The 25,140-nt window shown below is 41.6% G+C and overlaps 1 protein-coding gene across 1 annotated transcript; it reads right to left on the bottom strand.

The window, feature by feature from the left end:
- Positions 1 to 1,467: 1,467 nt before the first annotated feature.
- ldhba (lactate dehydrogenase Ba) lies at positions 1,468 to 16,752 on the bottom strand. The gene is made up of 8 exons (XM_051392051.1): positions 16,574 to 16,752; positions 8,568 to 8,704; positions 7,010 to 7,127; positions 6,745 to 6,918; positions 6,488 to 6,661; positions 6,252 to 6,369; positions 3,410 to 3,533; positions 1,468 to 2,441 (listed from the first exon to the last, which is right to left on the bottom strand). The coding sequence occupies exons 2-8, from the start codon at positions 8,694 to 8,696 to the stop codon at positions 2,274 to 2,276; spliced, it is 1,005 nt and encodes a 334-aa protein (XP_051248011.1). The 5' UTR covers positions 8,697 to 8,704; positions 16,574 to 16,752; the 3' UTR covers positions 1,468 to 2,273.
- Between the last annotated feature and the right edge of the window lie 8,388 nt (positions 16,753 to 25,140).

Here is a 25,140-nt window from a genome sequence, read left to right as displayed (position 1 = left end):
CCTCTCATTACGGTTACAGGTTTGGCTGCAATAATAATTAATATTATGAATACTATAAGAAGTTTAACAAGCTAAAACAAGTAAACGTAACGTAACGTAACGTAACGTAACGTAACGTAACTTTGCTAATTGCACTGAACAAACAAGCTAGCTTGTTATTAACTTTAAATAATTACCAATTTCAACCTGTCACATCACCCCAGTCGTTTATTTACCTTTGCTAAGGAGTTAAAAGTTAGTCCTCAGTAGAGGCAGCAGTGAGCCGCAGTGAGCCGCAGTGAGGAGGATAACATCCAGCTGGTCTTCATATTACGCCATTACGCCATTACGCCTGTCAATCATCATCCATCCTCCCCGCTTGAGATTGACGTTCAATCCTGCGCTCTGATTGGTCAAACTCTTCTTCTTCTTTTGCTTTTGGTAGGTTAGTCGCTGCTGCCTCCTGCTGTTGGATTTGAGTATTGCTTGGCGTCGCCAGCTTTTTGCGTAGTTAGCGTAAGAAATCATACCAGCGTAAAATGCGTACATGTTGGCAGGTCTGATGTTGTTCCAAACATAAAACAATGCCGAAGATTACATTTTAGACCCACTTCATCTTATAAGTGCAATTCAAAAGAAAAGAAGAATTCTCTCTAAATTGGGTCAAACTGACCCTTCCTAAGTCCCGCCCCTTTTCGCTGTGCTCCAATAACAGTGGAGAAAGCCTCGGTCGGTCTCATTTCCTGTACATGCTACGCGCTAGCCATGACGACATACCTGTATATAAAGTCACATCTTAAGTTAGCAACACTCAAGCTAACTAGCTAGCTAATCTACGTCTATTGTTGGATGGGTACATCTGGGAGCTAATGTTAGCATAAATGTAACAACCTAACTCACATCAACTGTTAATTAGGTCTTTAGCTAACAATAGCTATATTGGAACATATTCCCATAAGTCCTGGTGTGCACGAGTTCTCTTACGGCTTTACAGGCATATGTTTGCTGATTCCTCCACTATGTTTGAAACATTGCTGTGTCCATGCTTCCTTTAAGCAGTCAGTGTCACTGGTGGGTGAGCTGGGTGATAAGATAGTTGAGAAAAAAAATTTTTTTTTTTTTCGCGTGTTAGTAGGCCCTCTGAAGGTGGTACATTAGAGAGAGCAATTTCTTGTTTGATTCGGGTGAAATAAACTTTGGCTGAGCCGTTGGAGATGATATGAATCTTTGTAATTGTCTTGTGGCTTTCGGTGGAGTTGCTAGTCTGCCTGTATTGGTGTCTCTGCCTTTTGGTTTGGTTGGTTGGTTTGGTGGGGGTTGGTTTGGTCGGGTGATGTCGGGACCCGGCGACTGGGTGTTGCTCCCTGGATTGGGTTGGGGTTGCGTTGTGCTCCTGTTTTGGCAGGGGGGCCGGCTTTTGGCCCGGTTGTCATTAACAAAGGTGACAGTGAGTGATTAGATAACAATTAAACACTCACGTACACACACTAGCCTTCACAAGGTTCAGTTTATTAAGTTACACATTGCTGTTTCCAACACAGTTTCCAACACTAGGTCACACTTGTTCAAAAAGACAACTGGAGCTAGACGTTTCCACTCTTCTCTGCTGCTCCATCTCCCTTTACTAACACCGAGAAAACAGGAGGGGAAGAAAAAATCCACCTTCACACTCACAATGTGACATTTTCATCGATTTGACCTGGGTGTGCAGTCGTTTGTCTGCTGCAGAGTACCACATTTAGACAAAAGTGTGAGAAAAACAGTTTCCTTTCAGAGTTTTAGGGTCTTTTTCTGGACATTTAGGGACTTTCTCTCATGATTCCCTGCCGAGATCTACATGAACGACTCAGTACGGGAAGTGGTGGAGGAGGACAAGTGACACGTTTGGCTTTTTGAAGGTTGTGTTTGATCCTGGTCCAAACAGCTGAAACACAAGAATCCATAAAGAGTGTGGTAACACAGGTCAGCTTACAACTCCTAACACAAACATGGCAACACAGCAACTTCAGCCTACTGGGGAGGAAATGTGCACATTGTTTGAAAGGAGAATAAAGGAATTTTTTAGACTTAAAGCAGTCAGGTGATTGACAGGTAGAAGATGGTGACATAATTCGGCACTGACAATCAAATCAGGCCGGACATGTAACTGAAATTCTCACTGGCACTATTTTTACAAAAACACTGGTACTGTCCTTCAAAATAAGAGCGATACAATCTAAGAGAGAGGGAGGTTATACAAAAGGAGTGTGTGCGTGTCGACAGGCCTCTCTGCATCACAGCTGCGTATTGTGTGTTCAGATGTCCTTGAGGTCCTTCTGGATGCCCCACAGTGTGTCGGCGCTCTTCTTCAGCTGGCCCACCTCGGCGTCCGTCAGGGTCATGTTGATCACGCTGCTCACGCCGGTGTTGTTCAGCACGCAGGGCAGAGACAGGAAGACCTCCTCACCAATACCGTACATGTCCTACACAAATACACATACATACACAGAGTTAGGTGAGGAAGAAACACACACAATTAAACAAAAACACAGTATATAAGCATTTATAGACAGCTAGTGCTTAGTGCCAGAGACTGTATTAACTGAATAGTTTGTTTTGGGAAATATTTATTACTTAATATTTACTACTTAAAGCTAGAGCAGGTTTATAAAAGTTTATAAAATAACTTTTTGTCATATTTGCTGAAACTATCACTACTGTCAGGATAGTAGTACATGAGACAGATAATCTGTGAAAAAAATGTGGTTTCTCTGGTTCGTTCTAGTTCTATTAATGACATTTGCAAGAATCCACCGGGCCTGAACGAAAACAACCAATCAGAGCTGAGAAAGATATAAAGACGCTTTGGGCTGATTGTTGAGTCTCATTCCCAGGTCATCAAATATGGATGCTGGGAATTAACACTCATCAGGCTTAACAATCACTTATCCTAAAGCCACCAACCCAAAACTTCTTTCCAGCTTTCTCAGCTCTGATTGGTTGTTTTGATCCAGGCCTGGTGGATTCTTATGAATGCCATTAGGAGCACTAGGAGGAGCCAGAGGAACCTGATTTTTTTTTTATAGATTATCTGTCTCATGTTCTACTGTCAGGGAATGGTGAAAGTTTCAGCAAACATGACAAAAGGTATTTTTATAAAAATGACCTACTGTAGCTTTAAACGACCAGCGTGTGTGATATAATGGCATCCAGTGGTTACTAGGGAAATGTTATTAATTGAGGCATAATCACCTGCCTTTTAAAGGTAAACTGTGTCAAAATTTGCACTGTGAGTAATAAAAATACATAAACCAAACTGCTACTAACAGGGGGAGGGGCTCAACTCAGGGGGTCAATAGTGGCTGACAGCTCACTTTTGCACTGGAACACTGTAGTGGGTTAACCCAGCTATGATTGTGTGTGTGTGTGTGTGTGTGTGTGTGTGTCAGACCTTGACCATGGTGGAGACAGGATGGACACGGCTCATGTTCTTGACAATGCTCTCAGTCAGGTCTGCCACGCTCAGACCGATGGCCCAGTTGGTGTAGCCCTTCAGCTTGATCACCTCGTAGGCACTGAGACACAAAGCAGCACTCTGTCAACATCTATACAGTGTGTGTGTACATGTGTAAAATTACATTCCACAAGTCTGATCTTACAGGAAAATTGCACATATAAATACACTTATAGACTGATCAATCAGACAAATTATCTAGCACATTGAGATAAACCTATCTCATGAGGCCGATAGGCAAAAAATGTCTGCAGACACATCTGCAGGCAGCCTTATCAGTGGGGCTGCTGTGGAACGATGTTAGCACTTCCCTTTTTTGGGAAGTTTTGGGAAGGTGGTGAAAAAGTTCATTTGGAGCTCTGTACTATAACGTATACATCTTGCTAACACGTTTCTCCTAAATGACAGAAAATCTAATAAAAAAGTGATATTGTCTAGTGTTAAATATCTATTATGTTATAATGTATATAATAATTCCTGCTCTCCCTTAAATACCAGTCAGGTTCTAAAATCTACAGCAGAACCAAATGTATTTGTCTATTTCATTAATTCATAACAATCCCATCTAAAACAACATGTTACTGGTTCAGATAACCATGTGTATGTGTCATGTGCATGAGTATATCAGAATTATACATGACTTTTCTTTGTTTTGATATCAGCATTATTATATACTGGCCATTGAAAAACCTGTATCGGTCCACCACTAATACACATATACCACCTTGTATCACCCTAGCAACCACCCAGAAAACACCATAGCAACCACCAAGTAACATAAAAGTTTATATAAAGTCTACTATCTTACCATAAGGCTGTAAAACTCTGACCCCAATAGATGTGAAGTCAATTCCATTATGATCACAAGCACACAAATAGAATTTTCCATTTTTATAGATATACAGTAAAATCTATTGAATTATATTCTTTCTACAATATAAGAAATTACATCACATATAGCAATATATTATACCATCATAAGGTTTGATTATAAAGACAACACAAACTGCTGATTGGTCTTCAATAAATGACATAACTGCTGTCCGTGATATGCAGCCCTTAATGCTCATTAGTGAGTGAAGCTTGCATTAACAGTGCCAGGGTTGGAGGTCACATTCCCACTGGGGCCACCTAAACTGTAATCACTCTCAGCACTCCGCTGACTGTTAAATAATCACACAGAATCTCATGTTTTATCTCCACTGAACAGCCGGGACAGGGTGCAGCATGTGCTCTGAGAGCTAAAACCACAGACCTCAAGTCTGGCCCAAAAAAAAAACAGGCTCATTCTAGATAAACTAACCTACATAGAAGGGATTTGGACTTGGGTATTTTCCAGAGAAGAAAGTAGAAGCCCTGTGTCTCCTCTTCCCTCAGTGGTTATGTAATCTGACAGGAGGTCTTATGAGGGAGAGCTTAACTTTCCCGGACAATGAACACAAGTCTCTCAAGTAAACAGAGTTCTGGGAAGAGAGTTTAGCAGCAAGACGGAAGAATTCAGCTACTGGAGGCTTTAAGAACAGCAAACAGTGTTCCAAAGTTTGTGACTTGGCTTTAAGATTGTAGCTTGAAGAAGCCAGCAAGTGGACCTTGAGTTGGGATTGTTTTGTCAAACTATTTGCAAAGTAAAGATATGGACGAGTGAGTACAGCATTATCTATATCTGTTCAACCAACTAAATTATCTGTATCTGTAGCCATACTCGGAATGGGCGTGGTTTAAACTGGAAATGGGTGGGGCAAACTGGACATTGTGATTGGCTGATCAGCAGTTCCTCTTTCACAGGTTGTAGAGTCACTGACTTCATCCTCACGCACTGTGTAATCACTGATTATATAAGTGTTTCAAATTAAAACACCAGTAGCGACAAGCAGTAGTGGTCTTGTCTGTCCTGTTTATATTTTATATGTTGTTAATGAAAAATCAACAATCAGATTAAGCTCTACACCTGTTGCACTGTTTGTTGCTCCAAAGATTGAAATGCATCTGCTGTTTCTCATCGTCAGAGGAACTTGGTTTGCTGTGGTTCAGTGTTAATTTGATCCTTTGCACACAGGCAGGATCCAGTACTTTTACTGAATCTAAAGGATCCACAGCAGCCACTCACGCACTGGGATTTACTCAGGGAAGACTGTTAAATATCAGCCATTTTCCGTCACAAGCACTTTAATACATGTGGAAAATGCAAAGTGCAGAAACAGGGCGGGGAGGTGTCAGGCAGATGCTCAGAATCTCCACCACATACCCCTCCCCTCGATACTACTCTAAAATGCTACAGGCATCTCGAGGGTTGTGATTACTGTCCCATGTCTTGTATATTTGATTGTTTTTTGTTTCAGCCCTCTACTGTAAATCAAATTTCCCCTCGAGGGACAATACAGATTGAACATGAATTTGAAATTTAAATGAAAGATACATCTGTGTGTGTGTGTGTGTGTGTGTATGTATGTATATTTATATATATATAGACTGCTGTTTTGTTATCGGCTGCCTACCAAATTCAAATTCTAAATGGGCTTTATTGGCATGAAAGTTTTTTAAAAAACAATATTGCCAAAGCAAAGCATCAAAATACAATACAATAAATCAAAGATATATACATTATGAACATTATATTAGTTATGAACAGTGTGTGTGTGTGTGTGTCTGTGTGTGTCTGTGTGTGCATGTGCCTCGATCACTCACTGTCCCTCAGGTTGTGGCATGTTAATACATACTGGGCAGCAAGGTGTGCCCGCTCTCCTTCTCCGAGGAGTACTTTTAATTTGGAGAGTTTTACCTGTCCACTACCGCCTTGTGTGTGGCCTTCCACTGTTCCTTATCAGCATCAGTGCCAATGTCAGGATTCAGCTTCTGCAGGTTGACTCCTGCCACGTTAGCACCGCTCCACACTGGCACTGAAATAAAAAAAACACACCAACAGTTAATACTGCCCTATATATCATTTGATGCCCTGCAGACAACAGATCTGACAGATGATGATTGTTGCGTGATGATAAATAAGTGTGTACCCACCGCTGGTGTCTCCGTGCTCTCCCAGCACCCAGCCGTTGAAGGAGCTGGCGTGGATGCCGAGGCGTTCGGCCATCATGTAGCGGAAGCGGGCCGAGTCCAGGTTGGTACCGCTGCCGATGACGCGGTGCTTGGGCAGGCCGCTCAGTTTCCAGGTCACGTAGGTCAGCACGTCCACTGTGGAGGGTGAGTTACAAGCAGGGGTTATTGATATTGTAATAGAAGACCAAAGGTGATCATATGTTTTCTAGTGTACTCACCAGGGTTGGAGACCACGATGAGTGTGCAGTTGGGGCTGTATTTGATGATCTGGGGGATGATGGACTTGAAGACATTGACGTTCCTCTGCACCAGATTGAGGCGGCTCTCGCCCTCCTGTTGGCGAACACCGGCCGTCACCACCACCAGACGAGAGTTGGCAGTCACCGCGTAGTCTGGAGGAGGAAGAGAGGAGGAGAAACAACATCTGGTGAGTGGTGTCATTCTCGTGTACAGTGCAGCAGGGTGTTAGCAGCGGGTCCTGACCTTTGTCTGCGACAATCTTGGAGGTCTTGAGGAAGAGGCTGCCGTGCTGCAGGTCCATCATCTCTCCCTTGAGACGATCCTCCATCACGTCCACCAGAGCCAGCTCATCACACAGGTCCTGTTCAGGGGAGGAGGAGAAAGATGAGGAGAGGGAGTGCAGGAAGATGATTGTGGAGGAGAGATCACATTCAATTCAGCAGGCTTATAGCGTGGATCTAAAAACTTCATTTCTCCTTCCATTCTATGATGTATATCACATATAAAGTGTCTGTGTATATTAAATATTAAGCTGTATGTGTTTATGGACATTTGCTTTTCACATACAAGACTATATGTGCTGATATGTACCTGAAATATTACTGTAGTTTTGTACATACAATATTACTTATGGCACATGTATTTCTAATACATGTTGTTAAATATACTCTGTAGAATATATCAAAACAATATATCTGATATGAAACATTTTTTTACTGTGTATGTTAAAATATGTATATGACATATGTTCATACCTTAATTATTCATCATATTTGACCTAGGGCTGGGCGATATGGCTTAAAAATAAAATCTCCGATTTTTTCACACCAAACCCGATTTACGATTTTAATCGATTTCTTTGTAGACTGTTTTTTAGCGGATGTTTGAGGGCTGCGGTCCTGTATATCTCGCAGAGAGCAACATTTCTCCCACTCGGCTGCATGCCTCTGCTTGAGGTGCTGGAATAAATTGGTCGTACTGCTACCTTTGGTTGCAACAGCTTTCAAACAAACTTTGCAGTGGGTCGTGGTTTGTTCGCTGTCGGACGTCACAAAACCAAACCAGTTCCAAACAACGACGATACTGTGCCTTTTTTGGGGACGAGCTCATCCTGGCTTGCTGCCATGTTGTGTTTATCTGTGGAGAGGCGGGGGGAGGGGTCAGCGCACTCTGACCTACGGGAGCCCAAAGGGAGCGTCGGTGTTGTGGAAGTTCAAGAGAAAACCGATTTTAACTAAAAATAAATCGTGTTTAACTACAAATTCTAATTAATCGACAAAATCGATTTATCGCCCAGCCCTAATTTGACCATTATTATAAAAAATATATTGTTCAATATAGGTATGTACAATGTGATTTACAACCACAGTATATAGTCCACACAGACAATGGAGAGCCATATGTGATTTTAGTTTCCAGTGTTTCCTCTAGGAGTTTTTTAGCAGTGGGGGCAGGCCCGTGTTAAATTGCAATATGAGCGGCAGCCAGCGGGGGTGCATTATGTCGGCAGGATCATTTAAAAGGCAACCGTGACTACATTGTGCGTCTGCCCCATTTCTGATACCGTGGCAGCAGAAATTTAACAGCGGCCGCCACTCCAACATCAACGTAAAGGAAACACTGAGTTTCACAAAACATTTGAAACGGAGATGATCTTATTATGTAAGATATTGTTTATATTACACAGGCATAAAGGAAAATCAGCATCATCATGTCATTTACACATGATATTTTTGTATGGGCTCTTTTCTCTATTTTTTTCTCCTGTGAGACAGCCTCAGCAGAACGTGTTGTGTCTTACCCGCAGCAGGATGCTGACGGCACAGGCCATGCCCACCTGGCCCACCCCGACCACCGTCACCTTGTTCCTGGGAGGCTCAGCGGGGCTGCTGGCCAGAGGGCTGATCAGTTTCTGCAGCACTGAGGACATGATGGCCGCTGCAGGGAGACAGAAAGACATGTCCTAGTGAGCGGGCCCAACAACAAACTGGGGCTGCAACTAACCATTATTTTCATTATTCATTAAATCAAAAAATGACTTATTAATCAATTGTCAAAATAGCTGACACCTAATCGATTAATTGACTAATCATCGCAGCTCTATATCCAAATTGTTGAATTTGATACATTTTATGTCAATCAACTTACTAATTAAGACAAACAACAGTGTATTTTAAAAACAAAACAAATAGCGGTGCATAACACACAGAATCCTCTACATAAGGGAATCAGTACAAGTGTAAATAATAAAGTCGACAACAAAACAACCTGTCTCTGTGAAAAACAGTTCCACATGAAGGGTAGGAGCTGTCACTAACACTTACAGGACGAGCAGATGGGCATCAAGAAGCGAGACATCATGACGGTGTCCAAGTGCGGAACCAAACCCAAAAAACCACTGACTACTGACTAAAACCTGGAGTCCAGTTTAAATACTGAAGTCTTATCAGGACTGACATTCACTGTCACTGTTGTCTTTACTCTGAGTAACAGCATCATCACTGTCCAACATGAACTCAAAGCTGTTCCAGCTAATCTGTATGTACATAATGTGTTTGCAGGTTATCGTTGCCATTGTCACACCCATCCCTGCTGACACTGAGGGCAGCTATCATCTGATGCTGTCATCCTCTCATACACATTCATAATAATTATAGATAATATGATTCAGAGCCTTAGCACAGGAATATAGTGTTCTTCAGCCTGATGTCAAGGCCACTAGTAGTACTACTGGGAACTAAACAATGGTACAGTTACTACTTCTGATCTTGCACTGATGGTTCATGTCAGGGATGTCTCCATCAAGTGTTTTTAGCCCCCGATCCGATCCGATTCATTCCATATTGATCTAACACTTTCACAATCAATCCAATGTATATGCTTGACAATGACTAACTCTGCTCAGTATAAAATAACAAACCCTCTGTAATCTTTTGGCCTTGGAGCTGCCTGGAGGGAGTTTCTCTCTCCAGAGTTTGTTGCTTTCAGTGCAACTTTTACCTGAGTTACTGAATGAACTGTATTTTGCTCTATATCTCAGTGTTTATTTCTATCCTCTCTACATCCTTTGCATGGATTACATTAATGAATTACTCTTATTTGATTTTTGATCGTGGGGCTTCTGTTGCACTTGCGTGAGTGGGGCTGTGTCGGCTCTCTACCATCCTCTCCTCCTGCGCAGTGGGCGGGGCTGTCCAGCTCTCGCACACCGACACAGAGCTCAGAGTGGAGAGACAGTGGAGAGCGTTCAAACGGGCTGCATTAAAGCTTCATGAGTAAAGCTGTGTGACAGCCGATGTAAAAAAAAAGATCGGATCGGGTCAATAAAGTTCAGTAATGCCTTGATCGGTGCCGATACTGATCGTTGAGATCGGGACATCCTTACTTTGTTTTATTATTATTTTTAACTCGAAGTATGTCACTGCTGCTGGCTGCAAAGAAACAACATGCCACAGCCAAATGCCAAACTCAAGGCTTCAAAAGGGTTCTCCTCTCCACAAACCAATGGGTGACATCCACTGGTCCCAACTCCAAATGTCCAAATTATATTTAGTCTAATTGGGTTGTATTAGCACTAATCAAGATCATGAAATTACAAGATCATGTAAGAATCTATCTTGCCACAGTGGTTCGGACCAATCAGTGTTCTTTAAGGAACTACTGGCAGCTACAGCGTGAGACACAACATGCTTTAACACTAGGTGTGCGTGACGATGTGAGAGAAGTTCTCAAAAACATAGCGGTCCTTTACATGAACTTAAGTTCCAGTGTATTTCCTAAGTATACTTTACCTTAAGTATGCTTATATCAATGTACTAGTAGTACACTTCTAAGTGTACCACTTCAATACTTCTTGGGACTGTACTGGCTCACTTTTTAGTTTATTCAACTTTAAAGGACCAATGTGTAGGCTGCAGAAAGGGCCTTTTTGTATGTTCCGCAGCCACCATAGTTTCTACTACACACTTAAAAGGGAGGGTGAGGCTAGAGCCCAACCAATATATCAGTCGCTCGAGAGGAACTGCGCCTTGGCTGGAAAGGGGACGAGATCCGGTTACAAAAAGCTGCAGTCAAGTTGGACAGTTTCCAGCAGCCATCAAAGAATATACAGGAAGTCACAGAAATGTTTACATCCTGTTAGATCCATCTGTGGGCTACCTGTAGCTAGGTAATAAACTTTACTGTCATTATTATCAACAATATCTGTTCATTAAGAGATTATTAACGAATAGAACATGAGACAGATAATCTGTGAAAGAATCAGGTTCCTCTGGCTCATCCTAGTGCTCCTAATGGGAAGAACCCACAGGGCCTGAATGAAAACAACCAATCAGAGCTGAGAAGATAAATGATTGTTGAGTCTCATTCCCAGGTAGATTCTTGCAAATTCCATTAGGAGCGTTTTTTTTTCACAGATTATCAGTCTCATGCTTTACGTCAAATCAGAGACCAGTCCATTCTGACATTCTAAATAATGTTGCTGTTTACTGTACACAATACTGGTTTAAAATCAACAAAAAGATTATCTGCAGTGACAGCTGGTGGAGATTCTGGGTGGGCTAACAAATGCATTACACAAGTGCCTGGCTTTCTCAAAGCGCACTGTGCAGCTACTGACACATTATCAGAGCGCCGCATCCTGCGCCGCGTTACAGCGGTTGCAGCGGCTGCAGCTGTGTCCACATCTGGATGTGGCTGGTTGTCATCTGTGGTCAGCAGTTCAGATATGAAGCACGGAACATTGTCCAGGCCCTGTCTCGTTCTGAGAGAATCTGTGGTCTTAGACGTGTACTTTGCAACCTGTGTGTTTGACAGGTGATCTGCTGATTGACTGTCTAAAAAAGAGAACTGGTCCCCGCTGGAGTGAAGTGGGAGATTAATCGGACCCCCGCAGGGCGAGCTTGTGTCCCCACAAAATGTAATACAGTCAACAATCTGTGATAGTGAATGTGTTTCTTTACCAGCTCGTTGTGTCTCTGTACAGCGGTGCGGTGACCCTCATTAAGCTGACAGGCGATGTTCACTTTACCCAGCAATGACAGCTTTACCCTATTTCCAATGTGGCTCGTGCTGCATTCATGTTTCCTAATTTTGTCGGATAAATATTTTAAATCCACAATTCCTTGTTGGGTCCAAGCCGTGTCTCCTCCAAACAGCAAACATGGAACCAGAAAAGTGAATTCCTAGCTACACTTGCTGTTAGCCAGTCCGTTAGCTGAAACCATGTAACACAAAACTAAGATTTTGTCGTTTGTTCTTTTGTGTTATTTGAACATCGTTTGGATGATGTGTTCCCAATCTCTGTATTTCCATTTTTTCCTCCAAAGACTTTAAAGAAAATTGATTAGAAAGTAAATAATCCACCTCGTTCATGTTCATGCTAACGCCCGCCAGACTACGAACTAGCCCTGTACTGTAGCTACTGCCGAAGGTCACTGTACTGTAGCTACTGCGCTGTGATTGGTCGAGGAGGTCACTGTACTGTAGCTACTGCGCTGTGATTGGTCGAAGGTCACTGTACTGTAGCTACTGCGCTGTGATTGGTCGAAGGTCACTGTACTGTAGCTACTGCGCTGTGATTGGTCGAAGGTCACTGTACTGTAGCTACTAGGGATGCACCGAACCACATTTTTTCACTTCCGATCTGATCCTGATACCTGAATTTGGATATCGGCTGATACCGATACTATTCCGATACCAGAGCTCTGTTTGCTTTAATATTATTATTATCATTATTGTTGATTTTATATGAGATAATATGAATAAACTCCTCTCAACAGGCAAGTATGATATGTACGTATGTATGCATGTATGTCCCAAAAGGCAACTTGAGGTAAGTATATCAGAAAAGGAAGTCAGAAAAACAGGAAATCCTGTTAACAGGAAAAATCCCATCCTGAAAACAAATATACAACTGTAAGGGTTTCAAATTTATTGTCATGTCAATATTTATTAAATTCCCAAAATGTCAAATATTTGAAATATAAGAAAAGTGCAATAAGTGTAAACATCTTACACACACACTATCAATAAAACAGTGTGCATCTGAACAGCACAAATCAAGTACACTGGCTCTTGTAGTATCAATAAATCAAGGTTTTAAAATGTCAATTATCTGAAATATAAGAAAAGTGCAATAACTGTAAACATCTAACACACGCGCACACACACACACACCCACTCGGTAATCCCTTTAGCTTTCACGTTGTCTGCCTGGAGTTTACCTTGTTTTTGGAATGACTCCAGAAGTGATTCCTGACAGCTCGCCTAAAAAATCCTTGTGCTGTTTCGTGTGGTGCTTTTTAAATGTTTGATTGCGTTCGTAGTGTTGTACGACGCGAGGGCGCTTCCGCGTCTCTGAATTATGGCTTTGCAAACATTGCATTTTGCTGTCTTGCTCTGCGGTGTTTCCAGTGTAAAGTATTTCCACACAGCGAACATGTTGGCTAGCCACAATGCTGCTCAATGCTATCCTGCTAGCTGGCTGCAAACTGCGGAATGGATTTCCTGAGCGGGGGCGTGTCTCATAACTCTGTGTCTCATTGAGCCACGCCTCCGTTCAGGAAATCCATTCAACAGTTTGCAGCCAGCTAGCAGACTGGCTGGCAGGAATCACTTGTGGAGTCATTTCAGCAGACAACGTTAGCGCAGACATGGCTCATGGATATCGGATATCTCCGCAGGTTGGATCGGAAAATTCCGATACGTGAATTACGCTGGTATCGGTCCCGATACCGATACGGGATCGGCCCCATCCCTAGTAGCTACTGCGCTGTGATTGGTCGAAGGTCACTGTACACTAGCTACTGCGCTGTGATTGGTCAAAGGTCACTGTACTGTAGCTACTGCGCTGTGATTGGTCGAAGGTCACTGTACTGTAGCTACTGCGCTGTGATTGGTCAAGGTCACTGTACTGTAGCTACTGCGCTGTGATTGGTCGAAGGTCACTGTACTGTAGCTACTGCACTGTGATTGGTCGAAGGTCAGCCTTTGGGCTGAATGAAATTAGCCCAAATGGGCAGCATATGAAGGGGGCGTGTCAGAACACCTGTCAATCAAAAGTCAATGGAAGCTTACGCGACTTTGCTTGGGCTGAATGAATTTAGCCCATTCACAGAAAAACCCAAGATGTATCATATATCCTGGGTTTTTCTGTCACTTTTTGGTGCTGTTGCTGCTCTAGGTTCTACCAAATTATTTCAAAACAATATGTTCTAAGGTTTTTAATAATAGTTTTCCATCTTTACTGTAAAAGATGGGGGGCTTAGCCCTGTTAGCCCATATATACCAGCCGTTATAAAAATGACCTACTGCAGCTCTACACCTTTACTGCATAACCATAGGCTAAGAGCCTATAATCTAGCATTAAATATTACAATCATATATATTTTCTACAAAACGTGATGTTTGTGGTCAAAACAAAGAGCCAATCAGCTCTTTGATCTGGTGACAGCCAGGTGTTTCCCATCATGCCCTGCCTTTTGTGAACTTTTCATACTGGTGCCAAATTTACATTGAAAATGTGTATTTTCATTCCAGCCCGAAACTTCACTCCATCGGCCACCATATTGGCAATCGGTAAATTTCCCTTTGAAATCGATATTGGTGTCAAAAGTCCCATATTGGTTGAGCTCTAGGCCACCACTGGATGCCATTAAATCCTACACACTGGTCTTTTAAACTGTGTTAAGCAAAAAGACACTTTAGTTAAACATGACCATATTTAAAACAAACTGAAAACAAAAACGTGAACTTAAAAATAAGTGAAACCACACACACACACACACACACACACACACACACACACACACAGTGCTGCTACAAATAAATGTGCAGTAACAAAACAGCTGCAACACACACAGACGTCTCTCATTTCCCCACCTATAATGCAAACACTACCTCCATCTCATGACTCTTTCCTTATCAAATTTTCTTTCCTTCCTTGCTATCTGTCGGCCCATCTTCCTTTCATCCACCGCTTGCAGTGGAACATGCCACTCAGGGAAATAAAAAGTATCTTGGTGAATATATCAGTAAAGTCATTACAAAATGTTTCATCAATAACTTACAGCTGGCCCACTTTGTGCCAGTGTACATTCCTGCTGAACAGCAGAGACTTTGGTTGATCTGATAAACAGAAGACAAAGATATCCAACTTGAACAAAGCGTCTCACGTTTATTTCGTACTTCAGTGTAAAGCTTCCTCATTGACAGCCCTGATCATGTGGTTTCCTGTCAACAAGTCTCAATACAGGAAGACTTTCATAGTAGAGGTCATATGGACGTAAAATTATCAAAGAAAGCACAGAGACAAATAAAACTGAAGAAAACACAAAAAAGCAGAACTGAGTAAAAGCAATACATTGAGTTGATTGTATTGTGCATATGACTGCAACACAGCACTGTGCAATGAGCAATAGCAACAGGCAGAGCCCATATCATAGCAAGGTCAAATAACATTAAAAAGGGGGACACAGTACACAACTGAAACCAGGGCTTTCCCAACTTTTATATGTCACATAACCTCTGGAGATATAACAGACAGCGACGTCTGATCTGGGAGAATGTGCTCAGAGGAAAATCCTACTAGTTGTTAGCCTAGATATAATATATAATTACTGTAGATGGGAAAATGGCAGCCTTAGATAGTGATACACATTATGCAAAGACAATGGCACTTGTTTGGGATCCCAACTGAGATACCCGAAAGTCCCAGGGCCTCAGTTTGGAACTGCTGATTACAGCTATCAGTATGCATTAAAGAACAAAGCCTGCTGGGCACAGGCTGCCAACACGCTTAAGATAGCGGTCCTATCAAGGTCAAAGTGGCACTGGAAATAGGCAGTCATGGTCATGGCGTGGCTGCTCGTGTCCATAAAGGGACAGTCCTCCTGTCTGTCCAGCTATCTGGCACTTCTTCAGGAGACAATGGAGCTGCTGAACAGCACAATGGACCATTATAGCCTCCTAAAAATCTATTACATATTACAATGCCCGCTACCCAGCCTTACGGGACTAAGTCCATGTGTCCTACCAGCAGCCTGTTGGAGACTGGGTGATATGAGTAAGGTGATATGCTGCCTTTGTTCCTGTCTTTACTGTGTTTTAGTGGGATTAAGGTTATGTAACAGTCAGGGCCTGAGCCCGGCCGTCGCCCTTGATTTTGGGGATGCTGAGAAGAGACACTGCACTCAAATTTAACGACGTCAAAGATTCAAATATTCAAGTAAATAAGAATACAGCGGTTCTAATAGGAAACGACCTTCGAGTTCGAGTTCAAGTTCAATGCGAGTTCAATGAGTTCCTGTTTGAGCGACATTACACACACATGGACAGATATTCTGTACACCCTTGAAGTCAAGTGTAGAGCGGGAAATGTACACACGCGTTAAGATGGTGGAATGTAAAATATGAATATTATGCCCGATAATATTTTTACAAGCTAGCTGAGGTTACATCACAGAGCTAGCTTAATGAGAACGTTAGCTGCACTCTGTACAGTTGATATTAACTGTAACTGTAACAAAAGCTGAAAGAATCCAAATTTCGCCTGCAATTAAAAATATATCTAATCCCCAATATAGCCGAAAACCTTTCAACTATCTAAACCTGGGGAAACATTCACAAAATCCTTCCTTTAATATAGTTTCAAACAGCATTCCGTTTAACTTCGTGTACAGTGAAAATGGGTTCCCGCAGCGGGCGACTGAGCATCCATTGCTGCTGAGGCGTTCAGCACGCAGCGCTGTGCGGCAGCACCGAACCCCGCAGAGAAAAAGGGCATTTTAAAAATAGCAGAGTACTTACATTTTGTTTGATTGATGTTTCTAAAGGCTGATATTGGTTATGTGGTCCGGTGGAAGAGACGGTGCGGCGTCCGACGGCTGGCGGAGAGATGGAGAGAAGGGTATAGTGTGGAGCTGAACGGGCTGCAGTGAGGAGGAGGAGGAGGAGGAGGATGGGTTGCCAGTGTGAGCAAGGCTTGGTTCACATGAGAGGAGGGGTTGCGAAGCAGCTGTCTGCGTGGCATTTATACACCTGTCTGCCGTGGAGAGATAGATTACATGCAGAAGTGTAATTCATTTTTCTTCTTTGTCTCTGACTTTTTACACTCAGACAGACCATGAATGATCCAGGCTAGTTCTCCCTCCTCAGGTAGAATGTCCCGGTCTTAGTCAGTCAACTAGCTATCATACTTTCCTATAACACTTACATTTTATTGTAACACAAAAGAGACTCATAAACCTTGAATACAGTATGCATAAAGTGTAGTCATTTCTAGTACAATCTCCTCCTTCAACCTCATGAAATATCCAGAATCTCTGAATATGTAAATGTTGTTCATTTCTAAAGTTTTCCTGCTGGACAAAAGATGTCTCCTACTTCACTGTAAAGTCCATTCTCAGTGGATGTGCACTGGTGGATCACACTGTACAGGTTGCACATTTGTAATGTCACGAATCAGATGTTCAATGAGCACAGAGAAACTTTCCACTTTCAGCAGATGAATGTGAAAACATCCTTCTAGAGTCAAACTCTGCACAGACAGCATTCAAACAGCACACTGTAGGGACAAGAAGAGAAACAGATGTTTGACTGGAGGGGGGCTTTAAGTAAGGAGCTGGATATTGCTTCCACTCACCGGTTATAAGACACAACCTTATCTCTGACCTCTTTAGAAGTTCTTTGCACTAAAAAAGCCTTCATAGAAACAATGTCCTATAATGTAAGTTCTACAGGTGTGTTCGCACCTTATCTGGGTGTACCCGGGCACAGATGGACTTTCACCTGTAAATGAAACATTCCTAAAGCTTCAGTGACAGTGTTACTGTAGTGGATCTGCAGAAACATGCAGTTGAGCCTGTAATTATTATGTGACCTAGATATTACATGACTAGATCAGGATTCTTTCACCACATTTTTCAACACCATCTGCTGAATGGGTTGCCACAGAATTACATAAACATATACATATTTACCATGGATGCTCATTGTTCACGCAGTACAGAGGAAAATCCTTCTTGAGGACCGTAACCATGCATGTCTGCACATGTGAGTAAAATCAAAGAGAAGTTTCATTTTAATCAGGTAGCTTAATGTAGATGAAGTATTGCATAACAAAATATCCTCCAGTCACCTCTGGGCTTTGTTCCTATCAACGAGGTTTGGAGGTTAGATGAGGAGGTTTGTCTCAGGTGATTTATTGGCTCAACGGTCACTGGGTCACAGAGAAAAAGAGGAAGTCTGTGAACACAATGTTCATAATGCTCCTACCTCGCCTCACACCAACTCTGGTTGACCTTCTTTAATCATTTACGTTCACCTTCATTTGCTCACAAATGATCCACTTGTTTTTATGTCTTGGAACAAAATATGAAATGTTTCACTGTCACACATTAGATGGAAATGATTGCATGTTTGTTCCATGGTGTAATGTGAGCACATTGTCCAACAGTAGAAATTATCTCCAACGGCATGCCATACATACATACATGTGAGCATGCTGTTCTCTGCATGGATGCACATGTGACACATGATGATGATGGCAGTGGTGATACTGGCTGGTACCCAATAGGACACTGCAGTCGTGCCTCTGTCTTCATCCAATGAGATGAGAGGATGCCGATCCTTTCAAGCTGCATAGGGGCCATCGTGTGTGTGTGTGTGTGTGGAGGTCTGGAGAGGCCGTTGCATGTGAAGAGAAAGGAGAGAAACGGAGGGTTTAGATTGGCCAGTGGAAGAAGGCGGGTCAAACAAGGCTGTTACATAACACAGCCCCCCCCCATGAAGGAGCCCTCTCCCTCTCCCTCTCTCTCTCTCTCTCTCTCTCTGTCTCTCTCTCTGCCTGTCTCTCTCTGCTTGTCTCTCACTGTTTCTTTATCTCTGACATGCAAACATCCTCAATGGCTTCTCATATTTCCCACAATATCCTGTACAAACAGTCTTTGTGTTTATTTCAGCTATGAGCAAACAGAATGCTTTATCCTTGAGGCTGCTGGGTTGGACAAGATATAAGAGGTTGTGACTGCAACCAATTAAGTTAAAGTCCCCCTCGAGTCAGAAATCAGTGTTTCTTCTTGTTGCGACACTGTGATGTTTGAATGCTGTCTGTGCAGAGTTTGACTCTAGAAAGATGTTTTCACATTCATCTGCTCGAAGTGGAAAGTTTCTCTGTGCTCATTAAATAGCAGATTTTAAGGGGCGGGGCCTACCAGCAGGATTTGTGACATCATAAATACTTTGGAAGTTAAACGTTACACTTCAAAGTATACTACTAGGTTGCCATTTAGGTGTTATTTTTTATACTTGAAATATATGTCTTACCATACTTTAAGTAGACTGGAAGTTAACTCATTGAAACTTTTTTTTTTTCAAAGATCAATAAAGATTACCACAGTAACTCTGATGGGAAAGACACCACTGCCTCTGATGTACAGCTGCAAGGTCACTGCATGCAGGGTGTGTGTTGTCTCTTAGTAACTTGTTTGGTCTGGGTGTTTCCCATTGGACATACAGAGCAGAGAATCAGATCAACAGATACCAGTGTGACTAGTTTGCTGATGTGGGAGTAAAACGTAAAGCACACTGTTCACACTCACAGACACCATCAAACAATCTCAGTGATATGTGTATGATGATGAGTCTTTTGTCTACTCATAGGAAAAAGGTTATGTGTGAATAACTTCTTTAGAGCCCAAAGTGAGTCAGGTCTAAATTAACTTTCTTCCAAAATAGTGTGGCAGCTTCACAAATGGAAAAAGTAACACAACTTGAGCATGCAAATTCATTAGTCACAATGGAAACAGAAATTAGAAGCCTCCTTGCTAGTTTTGCTTTCTCTCAAAGAGTGAGATGTTCAGATTACTGTCAGTGTCATGTCTGTGTGTTAGGTTCAGAGCTGGAGTCGTAAAATAGTTTCTCATCACAGTCAAAGTGACCTGTAACAGCCTTAATTCTCTCTCATGTAGCTTTATTAACCATGAAACTATAAAAAACACACATATTTGTAGTTTCCATGTGCTGACACTGTGCTGTCTCTTTTGTTTCTTTGGTTTTAATGCAAACAGCCAGGTAAGCATTACATTTCAACCACCTCCTGTGAGCTCCTCTGTGCTCTTTACCAGCAAGGTCACCACAGCAGAGTGAGTGCACACAGTGTGACTGCTGGGTGGAACAAAGACTAACCCACACACAGGTCAGGATTACATAATGAGAGGCGAGCTGCTGCTGCTGCATGTGTGCCCAGCAGTGGAGAGCAACAAGCGTCAGTCAGTGCAGTTATGACTATAAATATGGAAGTGAAACAGACTGTGTGTGCCAATGTTTACACTTTACGGACACAGTGCAAGGTCATCCCACTGACCCTGGAGACGCAATGTTAAAAGTCTCTGACCAATTAGGATGCACGCAGCAGGAGCCACCAATCATAAAGCATAAAGCATGCGGACAAAGGCACCAATTGTGTTTTTGTCAGCTGGGGATAAAGTTTGGCATGCCGAGGGGCCGACTGGACCTTACACAACTGGAGGGTGTGAAGTGAGGCTGTATCAGTTACTGTGGTGCTCACACAAAATGTCAGTTCAAGTTCCTCCAAAAGCCAGGGGCTGATTTAAAAACATTCATGGGGTGGCCAGAGGGTGGCATGGAGTCTTTAAAGCTGCAGTAGGTAACTTATAAAAATAAAAAACTTTCACTATATCCTGACAGAAGTACATAAGAGAGAAAATCTGTGAAAAAAACAGGTCTCTCAGGCTCCTCTTATTGCATTTTTTCTCATCCACTACTGTCAGGATATAGTAAACGTTTCTGAAAATGTGACAAAAAAGTTATTTTTATAAGTTACTGCAGCTTTAAGGAAAATCTGCTGATTTAATCACAAACTATCACACGTAACAATATTTTTTTTGGAAAAGCCCACAAATAAAGATATATAAACATTATTGTGGCACATTAATAAAGCAGTGAATAGGAATATCTAAAGGTGGCATTAGAAATAAATACACTGTTTTATTCCAAAAAGTACATCTTTTTTGACTGAACTATAATTTAGTCTAAAATGTGTCCACCATCTTTGTCACTTACTGGGGCCTGGAAATCCTTTTTTGGGCAAAAATGACAAGAAAGAATGATGTGGCCAAATTAACATGCTAGAAGGTCCCCAGGGCAAAGATGAACCGCTGGGCCCCTATTAACCCCTCGTTCCTCTTACTCTCTGTGCAGTGTGTACAGTGTTTCTACCACCTGGCCCCAGATTTGTTGCGGTTTATTTAAACACACAGATTATGCAATACATGAGCTCTGTGTTGGATGCATCAACATATAAAAGATGGACGTCTCCACTTTCGAACATCTTTCGCCACTCGGAGTCTGCGCAGTAGTGATCGGGTTGGCGCCGCAGTATTCAATTCAATTCAATTAAATTTTATTTGTATAGCGCCAATTCATAACAGAAGTTATATCAGGACACTTTTCAAGTAGAGCAGGTCTAGACCGAACTCTTTATAACATTATTTACAGAGACCCAACAGTACCACCATGAGCAAGCACTTGGCGACAAGGGCAAGGAAAAACTGCCTGCTAAAAGGCAGAAACCTAGGACAGATCCTTCGGCTCTAGGTGGGTGGTCGTCTGCCTCAACCAGTTGGGGTGAGAAAGAGAGAGAGAGAGAGAGAGAGAGAGAGAGAGAGAGAGAGAAACAGACAGACAGGTGCACAGCAACCACAGTATTGGCAATGGCAGTCAAGCAGGACCATGGCAGGAGGCTCCACCAGGATCGATAAGAACCTGCAAGACAAGAAAGCACAAGAACTCCGGGGAAGAAGTGAAGTTAGTAACATGCATTAATGGAACATGAATGAGTGCAAAAAGAGAGAGGAAGAGAGGAGCTCAGTGCACCATGGGAAATCCCCCGATAGTCTAGGCCTATAGCAGCATAACTAAGGGATGGTTCAGGACTCACCTGATCCAGCCCTAACTATAAGCTTTATCAAAGAGGAATGTCTTAAGCCTACTCTTGAATGTGGAGAGGGTGTCTGCCTCCCGAACCACAACTGGAAGCTGGTTCCACAGGAGAGGAGCTTGGTAACTGAAGGCTCTGGCTCCTGTTCTACTTTTAGAGACTATAGGAACCACAAGTAGCCCAGCATTCAGAGAACGTAGTGTTCTAGTGGGGTAATAGGGTACTATGAGCTCTTTAAGATATGAACGGGTCTGACCATGAAGAGCTTTATAGGTGAGGAGGAGGATTTTAAATTCTATTCTAAATTTTACAGGGAGCCAGTGCAGAGAAGCTAGTACAGGAGAGATGTGATCTCTTTTTCTAGTTCCTGTCAGTACTCGTGCTGCCGCGTTCTGAATTAATTGGAGCATTTTAATGGACTTACTGGGGCAACCTGATAATAAAGAGTTGCAGTAATCCAGCCTTGAAGTAACAAATGCATGGATTAGTTTTCTGCATCTGTCTGTGATAGGATGTGTCTAATTTTTGTAATATTAAGTAAATGAAAGAAGGCAGTCCTAGAGGTCTGCTTTATGTGGGAGTTAAATGACAAATCCTGATCAAAGATAACTCCAAGATTCCTGACAGTGGCGCTAGAGGCCAAGGTAATGCCATCTAGAGTAACTATATCTTTAGACAGTGAGTATCTATTAATAAGATAATTGATTAATTTCATCGGGCTTGATTGATAGATATAACTGCGTATCATCTGCATAACAGTGAAAGTTAATGGAGTGATTCCTAATACTTTTGCCTAAAGGGAGCATATATAAAGTAAATAGTATTGGTCCAAGTACAGAACCTTGTGGAACTCCATGACTAACTGTAGTTTTTAATGAAGATTCATCGTTAACATGTACAAACTGCGAACGATCTGATAAATATGACTTAAACCAGCTTAGTGCGGTTCCTTTAATGCCAGCTTGATGCTCAAGTCTCTGTAAAAGAATATTATGGTCAATGGTGTCAAATGCAGCACTAAGATCTAATAATACAAGTACAGAGACAAGTCCATTGTCAGAAGCAGTCAGAAGGTCATTATTAACTTTAACCAGAGCTGTCTCTGTGCTGTGGTGAACTCTAAATCCTGACTGAAAATCCTCAAATAAACTATTGTTATGTAAAAAGTCACACAACTCTTTGGCGACTACTTTCTCCAGAATCTTAGAGAGGAAGGGGAGGTTAGAGATCGGTCTATAGTTGGCTAAAACCCCTGGGTCAAGAGTGGGCTTTTTAAGAAGGGGTTTAATTACAGCTACTTTAAAGGACTGTGGTACATATCCTGATAATAAAGAAAAATTAATCCTATCCAGTAAAGAAGTGCCAATTAAGGGAACAACTTCTTTAAGCAGCCTAGTTGGGATCGTGTCCAACAGACAGGTTGATGGCTTCGATGTAGAAATAATTGAAGTTAACTGATGAAGATTGATAGCAGAAAAACAGTCTAAATATATATCTAAGTTTACATTAGTTAAAGTTCCTGAACTTGGAGAGCCACTGATAACTGTTGATGGCAGTTGGTGATTTATTTTCTCTCTAATAGTAATAATTTTATTATAGAAGAAGCTCATAAAGTCGTTGCTACTTAAGTTTATGGGGATATGTGGCTCAATAGAGCTGTGACTCTCTGTCAGTGCTGAAGAGGAACCTAGGGTTATTCTTATTTTCTTCTATTAGTGTTGAATAATAAGCTCCTCTGGCTTTACGGAGGGCCTTTCTATAGGTTTTAAGATTATCTTGCCAAATTGAACGGTATTCTGATAATTTGGAAGAGCGCCATTTCCTTTCAGATTTCCTAGCTTTTTGCTTTAATTGGCGGGTTTGGTGGTTGTACCACGGTGCTAGTTTCCTATGTTTTAATAATTTCCTTTTTATAGGAGCGATAAAATCTAATGTTCTTCGTAGTGAGCCTGCAGCACTATCAACAAGATTATCAATAGCCCAATAGCTCACCTGGTAGGGCTGACCACGGCTGAGTCGTTGCTGCAGTGGCCATGGGATCCAATCCAACGTGTAGCCCTTTGTTGCGTGTCACCCCCTCTCTCTCTCCCTTTTCCTGTAATTTTTCACCTGTCCTATCCAATACAAAAATATAAATTAAAAAAAGACAAAAAAGATTCTTTGATTGAACTTTTAGTAGCCATTGGTACGACGGAGTATTAGGGCCAGACTAAGAGAAAAAAATATTATTTTTTGGGGGGGGAATTACGAGACGAGAATAAAGTCATAATATTATGAGAATAAAGTCATAATGTTACGAAAAAAAGTTGTAATGTTACGAGAATAAAGTCATAATATTATGAGAATAATGTAAAAATAATACAAGTGAAAAAGTTGTTTTAATGAGAAAAAAGCTTCGATAGGGTTATCAAGATCTGATGTGAGCAGCTCAACCAAACAGCAGCCTCAGCCTGAGCCCAGCAGCCGCTGTTTGTCTCAGTCGTACCATACAGTCATCAGGTAAGCTAACGTATTGATAATTTCGTCGTTAAACAGTTTTGCTGGCTGAGCCAACAGGCTGACCATTCTCATAATATTACTACTTTATTCTCGTAATATTACGACTTTATTCTCGTAATATTATGACTTTATTCTCGCAATATTACGACTTTATTCTCGTAATGTAACAACTTTATTCTCGCAATATTTTGACTTTATTCTCGCAATATTATGACTTTATTCTCGTAATGTAACAACTTTATTCTCGCAATATTTTGACTTTATTTTCGCAATATTATGACTTTATTAATGTTGCGACTTTATTCCCGTAGACCTAATATTATGACTTTATTCTCGTAATGTTACGACTTTATTCCTGTAGACCTAATATTATGACTTTATTCTCGTAATGTTACGACTTTATTCTCGTAGACCTAATATTATGACTTTATTCTCGTAATGTTACGACTTTATTCTTGTAGACCTAATATTATGACTTTATTCTCGTAATGTTACGACTTTATTCCTGTAGACCTAATATTATGACTTTATTCTTGTAATGTTACGACTTTATTCTTGTAGACCTAATATTATGACTTTATTCTCGTAATTTCCCCCAAAAATGTATATTTTTTTCTCTAAGTATGGCCCTAATACTCCGTCTTACATTGGAGTAATTGCAGCATAATAAGAAGGAAATAACTGACTTACATGTTTTTTACATATTTGTTCTGGAGCTAATTGTGATCAGGATACTGTCATGTCATGTTACTGTGGCCATTTCACAAAAATCACTGTACAGCTCAAAGCTGTCTCGGCCTTCAGCTGCTGGGGCTGCTTCTCACTTAACTGTCTAATTCTACAGACAGTATCACATCACATGACCTCCATATTACTCCTGAGCACCTGACCACTGCTGCTAGTTTTTGGATATATT

The sequence above is a fragment of the Dicentrarchus labrax genome, unplaced genomic scaffold (assembly GCF_905237075.1).
Source record: "Dicentrarchus labrax unplaced genomic scaffold, dlabrax2021, whole genome shotgun sequence".
Lineage (NCBI taxonomy): Eukaryota > Metazoa > Chordata > Actinopteri > Moronidae > Dicentrarchus > Dicentrarchus labrax.
The sequence above is the reverse complement of the archived record's forward strand: the minus strand, read 5'-3'. Positions and strand labels throughout refer to the sequence as shown.